Below are 13,509 nucleotides of genomic sequence, written 5' to 3'. Positions count from 1 at the left end.
GAATTAGGCAGACAGACAGACAGACAGACAGTGAGACAGGCAGACAAAGAGTGAAACAGACAGACATAGTGGGGCAGACAGACAGACAGATAGACAGAGATATTGAGACAGACAGACAGAGGGTGAGACAGATAGAGAGTGAGACAGACAGACAGACAGACAGAGAGAGAGAGTGAGGCAGACAGACATACATACAGAGAGTGAGACAGAGGGTGAAACAGACAGACAGAGAATTCGGCAGACAGAGAGACAGACAGAGAGTGAGTAAGTGAGTGAGGCAGGCAGACAGACAGACAGACAGAGAGTGAGACAGGGAGTTAGGCAGATAAACATAAGGCAGACAGACAAAGAGTGAAACAGACAGACATAGTGAGGCAGACAGACACAGTGAGATAGATAGATAGATAGATAGATAGATAGATAGATAGATAGATAGATAGATAGATAGATAGATAGATAGATAGATAGATAGATAGATAGATAGATAGATAGATAGATAGATAGATAGATAGATAGATAGTGAGACAAAGAGTGAAACAGACAGACAGAGAGTTAGGCAGACATACATATTGAGACAGAAAGATAGAAAGAGGGTGAGACAGATAGAGAGTGAGACAGACAGACAGACAGAGAGTGAAGCAGACAGACATACATACATACAGAGAGTGAGACAGAGGGTGAAAAGACAGACAGAGGGTTAGGCAGATAGACATAGTGAGGCAGACAGACAGATAGGATGAGACTGAAGGGGATAGCACACCGGCCGCGCAGCTCAGCGCCGTCTAGGACAACTCGGCGGTATTGTAAACCGGAAGTGCACATTAAATAGCACGAGCTTCGTCAGATAGCGTCTACTTCAAAATGCAAAATATACATTACCAGCCAATGTTAATCCTTAATGATTTGGGACAAATATGATGTTATTTAATGTTAAAATTTGTGAGTCACAGCTGGGTGGCGCAGACAGGCGCCACCTGGCGGCGCCGGTGTGCGTATACTCATAGAAAACAATGTGTTAGATTTTTTTTAGAACGGCGCGGTGCTGCACAGCGTTGAGCTGCGTGGCCGTTGTGCTATACCCTTGAGACTGAGAGTGAGACAGATAGTGAAACAGACAGTCAGAGAGTTAGGCAGGCAGACAGACAGAGAGTGAGTGAGGCAGACAGACAGACAGACAGAGAGTGAAACAGAAAGTTAGGCAGATAAACATAATGAGGCAGACAGACAAAGAGTGAAACAGACAGACATAGTGAGGGAGACAGACACAGTGAGACAGACAGACAGATAGATAGAGGGTGAGACAGATAGAGAGTGAGTGAGACAGACAGACAGACAGACAGAGAGTGAGGCAGACAGACATAGACATAGTAACTGTGCATTCAGACCGCCACCGGCGAGAGCGTCAATAAAAGCTCTGACGGCGCATTCACACGGGGCGTCAGCGTTAACGCTTCCCATTCACTTTTAATGGGTGACGTCATGCGTTGCCGAACTGAATTGTGGATCCGTCGGCGCTGCGTAAATGCCGTTGCTCGCGGCAGAAGTTGAACATTTCTCAACTTTTCAAGCGGCAACGCGTGCTTCAGCCAATCAGATTGCCTTATGCAAATACCTAGGTAGAGCCAGCCAATTACGTTTATGGAAGAACGGAGTATGTGTAGCGGCCACTGTGATAGGCTGTTGGCCACGCTTCAGACAAGCCTTCCGTTTAGCGTTAACGCTTACGGCCCGTGTGAATGCGCCGTGACTGCCCTGCCAACGGCGCTAAAGAAAAGGTGTAGTGGACGATCTGACGCTCGAATGCAATCTCTGAACTCCTCTCAGGCGGAGGTTTCCGCCTTCCGATTGGTTCTCGCCGAACATTTCCGCCTTCCGATTGGTTGCCGCCGAACCGCGTCATATCTCATTACTATAAAGTTGAGCTGATTTCAACTCTCCTCGACGCTCACGCTGTACATGACGCGACGCGCCGCTGCTCGCCGCCGGCACTCATTGAAAATGAATGACTTCCAGCCACTTTGACACTCTCGCCGGTGGCGGTCTGAACGCACAGTCAGGCAGACAGGCATAGTGAGGCAGACAGACAGATAGAATGAGAGTGAGACAGATAGTGAAACAGACCGACAGAGAGTTAGGCAACGAGTGAAACAGACATACAGAGAGTGAAACAAAAAGATAGAAACAGACAGACATGGACTGAGGCAGACAGCCAGACAGACAGATAGAGACTGAGGAAGATAGACAGAAAGCGAAACAGACATACAGAAAGACAGACAGAGATTGAAACATATAGACAAAAAGTGAAACAGACAGAAAGAGAGAAAGACAGACAGACAGACAGAGCCTGAGGTAGAAAGACAGAAAGTGAGACAGCTTCCTGCTTGAATCAATAAGTGCAGCTGACTCAGCTGTACAGAAAGGAAAGGCAAGAGAGAATGTGGTAAAAAAAAAAGTGAGTGATAGTGAGAGTAAGAGAGAGAGAGATGGGCTGAAAATATTACACCATCTCAGGCCAAGCCTAGGGGCATTGTTCACTGATGCATACAGTCTTATTAAATATTCATATCACTGCACTAAAACCTGCACGTAGAGAGAAATAGAGAGTGGAACATGTGCGAAATGAAGAGCTCCTCGTGAAGATCTATAACAGGAAACAGGCTGCCAGATTCAGGGAGCTCTGTAAACCTCTCCTGGGCTTCAGCTACAGTATCATTCAGCCAGCACGCTTACACTGAATAAAAAGCTTTACTGCTCATATAAATCTCATCCACTTCATAATAAAACCAGACCTTTCTGTTTCATAGTGCCACAGTAATCAATAATATAGAATGTCAGAATTCTTCATATTCATTGCCAGAAACTTCATTGCAACATTTAATTTTACACAGCTTCCTGGTTGCCAAACAACAAATGAGCACCATTAACTCAATTAATTTACAACAAATGAAACGGGAATAGAATGAATTTATAACATACTGGTCGGACTTCTCCATTGGTGTTGGTATACTGTCGCGCGAGTCCGAAATCTAGCATATAACATTTCCTGTATGTTGAAGGCAGTCTTCCCATGGCGAAATTTGACTGCGAAGAAAACACAAACATCCTTAATAAACTAAATATTATCATTTACAAAGAATTAAACATAGTGTTGGGTTATTTATTAAAGAGCACCTATTCCATTGCTAAAAAACGTTATTTTGTGTATTTGCTATAATACAATCTGTTTGTGTGGTTTATGGTTAAAAACACATTATTTTCCACATACCGTACATTTTTGTAGCTCCAGATATGACTTTCTTCCTGAAACGCACAGATTTGAAAAGCTCTGTGTCCTTGATTGGCCAGCTAATCTGTACGTTGTGATTGGCCTAAATACATTTCCGATTCGCTCACAATGCAATGCTAACAGGAGTTAACTTACAGGCTGTGAGTCCGAAGCGGGAGGAATTATAATAATGTTGGTCTTGTCTACATCACCAATCCCAGGAAGTAAACTGTTGCCTACAATCCGTGTGTTTGTTGTAGTCCAAGAAAAGAGATTTACGTTGGAGACGATAACTTGCGTCGTTGTTTACTTTGGGGTATGTACCTTTTGCATATCGTTAATATGTACTAATACGCACTTACACACCAAAGGAAATTTAAAAACGTGAATCGGACAATAGGTGCTCTTTAATATACTATACACAACTACTATGCGGTTACCGGTTTGATGTCCCTGTGCAGAAACCCAACAGAGTGAATAGCTTCTATGGACTCCAGAATCTGTTTTCCCAGGCGAAGGGTTGTGCTCATGGTAAAGGTGCCACGCGGCTGACTTCGTCTGAGATCTGCCAGGTTTCTGCCCTAAGAGCCACAACGAAAGAGTGGAAAACCTTTCACATCACAATTACATAAGCAGTCATGATGTCTCAAAATTGGGTTTTTGGGTAGCATAAGAGAGAAACCAGTATGACTTGCAATTTATTACATGATAAGTATAGGATATCCAAACATACACCGCATTACAATACATTCTGTAGTGATATAATTTAAAGGGGACTTATCATCAGACTTTTTTCATGTTTAAGTGCTATAATTGGGTCCCCAGTGCTTCTATCAACCTAGAAAATGTGATAAAGAGCAACCCAGTAACTTAGTTTTGGTAAACCATTCTCTGCAAGCATGTGGAAAAAATAGGTAATTGAAATTTGGCTCCCCTTGTGATGTCAGAAAGGGATAATACCGCCCCTTAATCTGCACTATCCAACCACGACACTGCCATTTATTGCAGATATCAGCTCATTTGCATTTTAAAGGACACACCCAAAACAGCACATTTTTGCTCATACCTAAAAAGTGGCAATTTTAGCATGTTATAATAAATGATCCAATATGTTGAGCTAGAACTTCACATATCTACTCTGGGTACACCAAAGATTTATTTGACATCTCAATATGGTCTTGTGAAATGTACCCTTTAAATAAGTATACATACTGCATATCATATAATCTCTACTGTCCATTGATTTTTAAAATGCATTTGGATTATGAGCTGTTATGTTGAGCAGGAACTACAGTATAATGTTTGACCAAATGCAATGGCAACCATTTACCTGCAGCTGCATGACAACGTAGTTGAATTTATCATTTCGACCACAACCAATGAATTTACACACATGGTTTTTACCTGAAAAACAGAGCAGTATATTATCAGGGACAGGTGATTTCTACAAAAGTTACATATTTAACACACACATATATGTTCACAACATACACGAAAACTGATACACGAATATTATGTAACTTATATTTATGAACAATGACCTTCTTTCTGATGATGACTAATGGCTAAACTGAGTCATGTGTGTGTAGCTTTTTGTCCTACAGCACGTCACTTGTTCTTGGTCACGTAGTTCATGTTACTTCCACTTTGTTCACAATGCTAGTGTAGTGTGACGTGCATCTGTTCTTGCATATGCTTTGTTCTGATGCTGTCATAATGATTTTAAAACAAGGCTCAGTCTTCATGTTATCATAAATTTTAACTAAATGCATGAAAAATACAGCATACAAATTACATCATTTAACATAGGGTACATCCAGGGTAGTACATTTATATGTATCTATGTATGTATGTATATATCTATATCTACAACCCCAAAACAGAAAAAGTTGGGACACAGTAGAAATTGTGAGTAAAAAAGGAATGGAATAATTTACAAATCTCATAAACTTATATTTTATTCACAGTACAATATAGATAACAAATTAAATGTTGAAAGTTATACATTTTGAAATGTCATGCCAAATATTGGCTCATTTTGGATTTCATGAGAGCTACACATTCCAAAAAAAGTTGGGACAGGTAGCAATAAGAGGCCAGAAAATTTAAATGTACATATAAGAAACAGCTGGAGGAGGACCAATGTTTAGGAATAGGAATGTTGTCCTATTCTTGTCTAATACAGACTTCTAGTTGCTCAACTGTCTTAGGTCTTCTTTGTCGCATCTTTCTTTTTATGATGCACCAAATGTTTTCTATGGGTGAAAGATCTGGACTGCAGGCTGCCCATTTCAGTACTCAGATCCTTCTTTTACGCAGTCTTGATGTTGTCATTGATGCAGTATGTGGTCTGGCATTGTCATGTTGGAAAATGCAAGGTCTTCCCTGAAAGAGACGACGTCTGAATGGGATCATATGTATCTAGAACTTGGATAAACCTTTCGGCATTGATGGTGCCTTTCCAGATGTGTAAGCTGCCCATGCCACACGTACTCATGCAACCCCAAACCATCAGAGATGCAGGTTTCTGAACTGAGTTCTAATAACAACTTGGGTTGTCATTGTCCTCTTTAGTCCGGATGAAATGGCATCCCAGTTTTTCAAAAAGAACTTCAAAATTTGATTCGTTGGACCACAGAACAGTTTTCCACTTTGCCAAAGTCCATTTTAAATGAGCGTTGCCCAGGGAAAACGCCTGTGCTTCTGGATCATGTTTAGATATGGCTTCTTTTTTTACCTATAGAGTTTTAGTTGGCAACGGTGAATGGCACGGTGGATTGTGTTCACCGACAATGTTTTCTGAAAGTATTCCAGAGCCCATGTTATGATTTCCATTACAGTAGCATTCCTGTATGTGATGCAGCACTGTCTTAGGGCCCGAAGATCACCGGCATCCGGTATAGTTTTCAGGTCTTGACCCTTATGCACAGAGATTGTTCCAGATTCTCTGAAACTTTGAATGGTATTATGCACTGTAGATGATGATCACTTCAATCTCTTTGCAATTTTTCTCTGAGAAATTCAGAAAACAATTTTTCGCTGCAGCATTGGGGGAATTGGTGATTCTCTGCCCATCTTGACCTCTGAGAGACACTGCCACTCTGAAAGGCTCTTTTTATACTCAATCATGTTGCCAATTGACCTAATAAGTTGCAAATTGGTCTTTCAGCTGTTCCTTGTATGTACATTTACATTTTCTGGCCTCTTGTTGCTACCTGTCCCGGCTTTTTTTGGAATGTGTGGCTCTCATGGGGTCCGGGGTGGGCCAATGTTTGGCATGACATTTCGGGGTATCTTGCTTTCAACATTTGATATGTTATCTATATTCTACTGTTAATAAAATATAAGTTTATGAGATTTGTAAATTATTCCATTCCTTTTTTACTCACAATTTCTACAGTGTCCCAACTTTTTCTGTTTTGGGGTTGTATGCCATATAGCACCGGTGAAGCACCTGTGTAGCACCTGTGTAGAACCATATAGGGGCCATATAGCACCACATATGGTTCTACAAAGCACTATATGGTTCTACACAGGTGCTTCACTGGTGCTATAAGGCACTAAAAATGGTTCTTCTATGATTACGAGTAAAGAACCACTTTTGATGCTATATAGCACCGTTTGTTTTTAGAGTGGTTCTTCTATGATTACGATCCAAAGCAACAGTTTTGGTGCTATATAGCACCGTTTGTTTTTTTAGAGAGTATATCTATATCTATATCTATATATATATATATATATCTATATATATATATATATATCTATATCTATATATATATCTATATCTATCTATCTATCTATATATTTATATATATATGTATATGTATATGTATGTATCTATATAATGTATATATTAAACTGGATGAAATATTAGTAATTAAAAATAATCACATATTTACAATATATACAAATAAGCATTTCGTTTCTTTTTAACGTTCTAGATTTAATGTTCTGCACATTAGCAAATGGCCACTTATATATTTCTAAGGACATATCCTTATTTTATTGAACAAACTAAGTTAAGTTCTGTCAGTGTCAGTGTGATGTTCAAACCAAACAGATGAGCATTTCTTACCCTGCAGTTTCTTTAGTACTGCAACCTCCATCTTCAAGACTTGTTTGGGCTGCTGAGCTGACTCCACTTTTAAAGCCACATTTTCCCGCGTCAGCAGATCCAACGCCTCATAGATTTCCCCAAAGCCCCCTCCTCCAATCTTCTTCAACTGGACATCAGAGGAACATAACAGGATGTTGCAGGGCTTTTAAAATGTCATTTGGTATTGATTTAAAGAGAAACTCTTGTCAAAAATGTCATATTATTAAGAACCTCAATATGTACAAACTCAAAAAGAATGAATGTTTCTTATCATCCCTGAAATTGAATATATGCTATAAAAATTAATCTGTACGGTAATTTTAAACTAAATAATTGTAAGATGTGCACTTTACTTGAGACCTTTCAATACATTTATTAAAACCATGATCTGGGAAACTCATCAATAAATAATATTGTAAAAAAAAAACTTGTTTGTATCCGCCTTATACTGGAAATGTGAATAATCTGTGATTATAGATTACAAATCGAGACAAAAATATAGATCAGACTGCTTTGTCCAACTGCAGAACAAACATTAGTCAGCTAACATTACTCATTTTAATTTAGTCACAATGACAAATCCATACAATGGCTAAACATTTTAAGACAACAGAGAAAACCATTTTGTTGTCCTGACCTTGAATAGCTAAATAAAAGATAGCTTGTCAAAAATCATTCTGTCTGACTGTCATGTTGCTCTCAGCCCTGAAAACAAACCCATTTTTTCACACTGGAATTGGGCAGTCATGTGAGAATATATAATCTCTCAAGTACTGGGAATAGTGGAATTTTATTTCTTTGTGATGTCATTTGACAAGACAGTCCCAGTTATTGAAAAGAGCAATTGCATAATCTTAACAGCTCACTCTACACTATTTTAATCTATACACACACACATACAGTTTATCTGTAAATGCCTACATCATTAGCCTCAAGCTTTCGTGCATTTACATAATTATTACATAACATGGCATTTAGCTGCTTCTCCACCATCAGTTTTGTGCATGCTAGAATGCTTTGTGAAATTTTGCTTGTGCATGGTTAAGGACAGTGCCATTACAAGCCAGTATTGGTGTTGGTAAAGTAAAACGCCTGTAGTGATGTGCCGATTCACAACTAGTGACCTTTCACTTGTCAAGGTACCCCAATTGGCCATGTTTGGAAAAGTAGATTAAAATGAGGTCAAAATAACAGAAGAACTCAACAGAAGAAATGTCTAAGGCTTTGGTCTGGGAAGGCTTGATATTTGGCACTGTAGATTAAAGGGACACTCCTTTTTTTTGAAAATAGGCTCATTTTCAGCTCCCCTAGAGTTAAACATTTTATTTTTACAGTTTTGGAATCCATTCAGCTGATCTCCAGGTCTGGCGGTACCACTTTTAGCATAGCTTAGCACAATCCATTGAATCTGATTAGACCATTAGCATCGTACTCAAAGTTTGGATTTTTTTCCTATTTAAAACTTGACTCTTCTGTAGTTACATCGTGTACCAAGATTTCTTAGGCCGATATGGCTAGGAACTATACTCTCATTCCGGCATAATAATCAAGGATTTTGCTGCCGTATCATGGCTGCAGCAGGCGCAATGATATTACGCAGCACCCGAAAAGAGTCCCCTTGGTAACTTTCAATAGGTTAAAAATAAGAAAAATATTGGAACTCTTTGGTCATTTTTCAGCACGATGCCAATGGTCTAATCAGATTCAATGGACTGTGCTAAGCTATGCTAAAAGTGGTAGCGCCAGACCCGGAGATCAGCTGAATGAATTCTCACACCTGGTAAAAATGGTAAAAATCAAATGTTTAAAGGATTAGCCAATGTTCTTACAAACAAAATCCGGATAATTTAATAGTCCAGTCAAGAAGAAACTATGTTTTTTGAGGAAAACTTTCTAGGATTTTTCTCATTTTAATGGACTTTAATGGACACCAACACTTAACACTTAACACTTAACTTTTATCAACGGAGTTTCAAAGGACTCAAAACAATCCCAAATGAGGCATATGGGTCTTATCTAGCGAAACAATCGTCATTTTTGACAAGAAAAATAAAAAATGCCCTTTTAAACCACAAGTTCTCGTCTATCTCCGGTCCTATGATGTGCCAGCGCGACCTCACGTAATTGCATAGTGACGTAGAAAGGTCACGTGTTACATATATGAAACGCACATTTGCGGACCATTTTAAACTGACACAAAGACATTAACTAGTATCATTCCACATACAACAACGTCGGAACGGTCCTCTTTCTCCACACTTGTAAACACTGGGGCGTAGTTTCCCATACATCATCCGTGACCTCTTGACGTGATGACGTATTACGTGAGGTCGCGCTGGTGCATCACAGGTCCGGAGATAGACGAGAAGTTGTAGCTTAAAAGTGCTTATTATTTTCTTGTCAAAAATGACAATCGTTTTGCTAGAAAAGACCCCTATGCCTTGTTTGGGATCGTTTAGAGTCCAACTCCGTTGTAAAAAAGAGTTAAGTGTTAAGTGTTGGTGTCCATTAAAGCCCATTAAAATGGGGAAAATCCTGGAATGTTTTCCTCAAAAAACATAATTTCTTCTGAACAAAGAAAGACATCAAGATTTTGGATGACATGGTTGTGAGTAAATTATCTAGATCTTTTAACTCTAGGGGAGCTGGAAAATGAGCCTATTTTCAAAATAGTGTCCCTTTATGCGTTTATCTTTTATGATCCCAGGGAAGACACAAAAGAAATGTACAGTTTGAATGCACTGTAAGTCGCTTTGGATAAAAGTGTATGCCATATGCATGAATGTAAACGTACACTAGAAAAAGAAACCCTAGAAACTTGCCTGGCTTTATGACAATCAAAATATTTGAGTAATTTCCATTGTGCAGAATGTGCATGCATTATACTCGTGTGTCTCCATGTGTACATATTTTGGTATACGTACCACTTTCCATCGCTCTTTGACCATGCAGTTAGGGGGCAGAATGTCCTGCTGCTCTGTATTGCCGTTCATGTTGCCGTTATCCTGCAGAGCTGGTGCTAGGCACTGCAACCCTGAGACCACTCTGGCAACCCCCAGCTTAAATGAGCCATTTAGCTGTGGAAAACGACCAGGAGTATTGTTAAATTACCCATTTGACACCGAGGCGCCACTATTGGCATCTTGTTGACGTGCTATTGGTCAGTCGAGCTGGCTTCTGCATGCAATGGCCAACAAACAGCGACATTCCAAAAAAGCAGTTAGCTTTGGAATGCCCTTCTATTCATTAAACATTCGAGGATGTTAAGAAGTAAAATATCTTTTATTACAAAAAGACAATTTATTCCTATGAATACTTTTATAATCATAAAGGCAAAAGGCTGACATTATTCTTATTCTGATTGTAATTTTCATGGCGTTATATGAGATATAGCATGTTATTTTAGACAGTAAAGGTCTGCTAAGCTGACCCACATATTTTTTTTACCCAAATACCTGCATAAAGACACAAAAATATGGTAGGACAAGTCTAGGAAACATGTGGATGGAAAGTCAACATACAAGCCCTCAAAAAAAGTGAAAATATTTCTTAAGCACATGCTATTTACATATATAAAGGTAGCCTAAACATGGGACAATATGTTCCTTTGCAAAACTGTAAAACTTAATCACTGATAAAAAGTCATAATAAAAGCACCTAAAATATTTATTAACAATTTCAGGATTTACTGAAAAATTGCTTACATTTTGCAGCAGTATTTAAGTACTGTCCTATAACCAATTTGCTAAGTCTAAAAATAATGTTTCTCAACTCTGGAGTGCAGTTTCATTCTTGAATAGTTACTGCAATTGTCAATGAACTTGTAAAGTCAACATGAAATCAAAATTGGCATTTTTAAACTCCATTTTAAACCTTGCAAAATTGGTGAATTAATTTATTTTGTATATCACTCTACCTCTAATAACAACATTCCTATTCGAATGATGTCACAAAAACCTCTTTATTTTATTTTCAACCACCCTCCTACAAAGCCCACTTTTCAAAATCTATTTCCACCCTACAGGCAAAAAAATGCAGGGTTTCATGTTGACTTTCAAGGACTTGAATTAAATACGACTGCCCTATAAACTCTTACCTCAAAACCAATTTCAAACATCAGCCTCTTACCAGCCATTCTGCAGTGAAGTAATACATGTACTGTATACACTTAAAGAAATCTTATTCCAAAACACGATTTACTGTGGTTTCTTTTATTAAACTTTGTTTAAGAAAAGATGCAGGTTAGAACCCAATAACATGCTATTCTGCATGCAGCGCCATTGGTTTGTTTTAACATGCAGGGCCCAGCTCTGCTCAGATTCAGTACAGCTAACTCATGCCCAGCCCAGCATCCGTCATGAACTGCAGTATTCTTCAATGCAGCATCCTAGAAAAGTGCTCTACGGAGAAACTAGGAACAAACTGCGCTATGACAATAGGTAGACATAGTTCAGCCAAGAAAGTGAGAGAGCGTAATATTGCCAACTCATGTGCCAAGTTACAGACACCTGTACTTATGTAACCTTCATGAGGAGATTTGTGAAAAACAACTACAGTAAAATAGGTGGCCGACAATGATGACAAGGATGATATGTGTTTTGGTTATACTAAACACAAGTAGTGACGCCACGTGTGTGATGTTGTTAAAGCAAAATCTCATGTGGTCCAAATTCACATGAGTTGGCAAAAGAATGTGAGCAGTGAAGAGTTTAATCACTATGCGTTGGTTTCTGAACACGGAGATACAACTGAAGTTCAATAAGCCTGCAGTTCCACACTCTGCAGTAACTGAGCACTAGCTGCAGTATAGTGACTATTATACCCAATGTCTTCAGAGCATTGTGATGTCAAATATGAAAAAACCCAACATTTAAATGGGTTTAAATTAACCTAGAAAATGTCCATATTTGACACAACCATGTGTTTAAACCGATATGTGTTTTTCAGGGCCAATGGCAGGGTTACCATTATTAAAGATCAAGTAGACGAATAACAATATTTTTGAATGGATATATATGTTTGGTTTAAAAATGAGAATTAATATCAAAATGAAAAATAACAAGGGCTCTGACAACACGAGTTATCTCGTCAATTAAGAGAAAATGCTTCCATGCCAATGACGAGTTTTAACGGCAATCAATATTTGCGCTATTATCCACTAAGTGGCGCTCTTACTGTGGGTTTTCACCAGACACGAGTTCAACAATTTGCGCGAGTAGATTACATATAAAGTCAATGCAAAGACGCAATCAGACACGTCCTCGCGTGAGGCGATGCGAATGACGCAATATGGGCGGCGCGTTTACCGCGAAAACACGCGCTATTCGCCTCAAACGCGTCTTCGCCCAAGTTGAAAATATTCAACTCGAGCGATAAATTCGCATATGCACAAAGTTAAATCCCGCGAGTAATCTGGAGCGAGTAATGCGATGCCCCGCATTTGGTGTGTACGTAGCATTAGACAGCTTATAAAACACTAAATCATCCAATAGTTCAAAAACAGTCAAAACTCTGTGTATGTTTTGAGGATCGCTCTGAATCTGATCTCTAACAAAAGTCTTTTACAAAAATGCAATTATCTCAATTTATGCTCAAAATTTTGTATTTTTGAAAAAACCTATCCATATTTGAGAGGTGATAAAAGAGAATAAGTGAAGATAGGATGAAACGTTTTAGTTTGTTTGTTTGAAAGCAGATGGTCTGTTCTTTCATTTGATATATTGTATGTTTATATATTTAAATAAGGCATAAGGCATTAAACTTGGTGCTGGCTGGCAACTTTTTTTAAACGCTGGCGGGGAAAAGGTTACGGGGAAAGATTAATCACGATTAATCTCATAGAAAATAAAAGTTACTTTTTGCGTAATATATGTGTGTGTGCTGCTGTGTGTAATTATTATGTATATTTAAACACACTCACATACATATATACATACATTTCAGATTTTTTTATATATATAATTTTTTTTAAATGTATATATAATACAGAATATATACAAATATAAATATAAATATAAATATAAATATATATTTATACAACAGTTCTTTCTGGTTCTCGAATCTGATCGGCTAAGAGCTATGCGATATTGTGCTGATAACGGCACTGTAACCGCTTCACCTTTGGTATTATTCCGCCACCTAGTGAATG

General features: G+C 38.5%; 1 protein-coding gene across 6 annotated transcripts in view; it reads right to left on the bottom strand.

Moving 5' to 3' along the window:
* Positions 1–13,509, bottom strand: part of ttbk1a (tau tubulin kinase 1a) — a 42,823-nt gene that overhangs the window by 23,682 nt on the left and 5,632 nt on the right. For all 6 annotated transcript variants that reach the window (XM_055183536.2, XM_055183534.2, XM_055183538.2 and 3 more), the window contains 5 exons: positions 10,286–10,438; positions 7,341–7,488; positions 4,596–4,669; positions 3,706–3,846; positions 2,977–3,081 (listed from right to left, as the gene is read on the bottom strand). In XM_055183536.2, coding sequence (XP_055039511.2) covers positions 2,977–3,081; positions 3,706–3,846; positions 4,596–4,669; positions 7,341–7,488; positions 10,286–10,438 — 621 coding nt within the window. The remainder of the gene's footprint in view (positions 1–2,976; positions 3,082–3,705; positions 3,847–4,595; positions 4,670–7,340; positions 7,489–10,285; positions 10,439–13,509) is intronic.

The sequence above is a fragment of the Misgurnus anguillicaudatus genome, chromosome 14, assembly GCF_027580225.2.
Source record: "Misgurnus anguillicaudatus chromosome 14, ASM2758022v2, whole genome shotgun sequence".
Lineage (NCBI taxonomy): Eukaryota > Metazoa > Chordata > Actinopteri > Cypriniformes > Cobitidae > Misgurnus > Misgurnus anguillicaudatus.
Note: the sequence above shows the minus strand (reverse complement) of the source record. Positions and strands in the feature narration are given on the sequence as shown.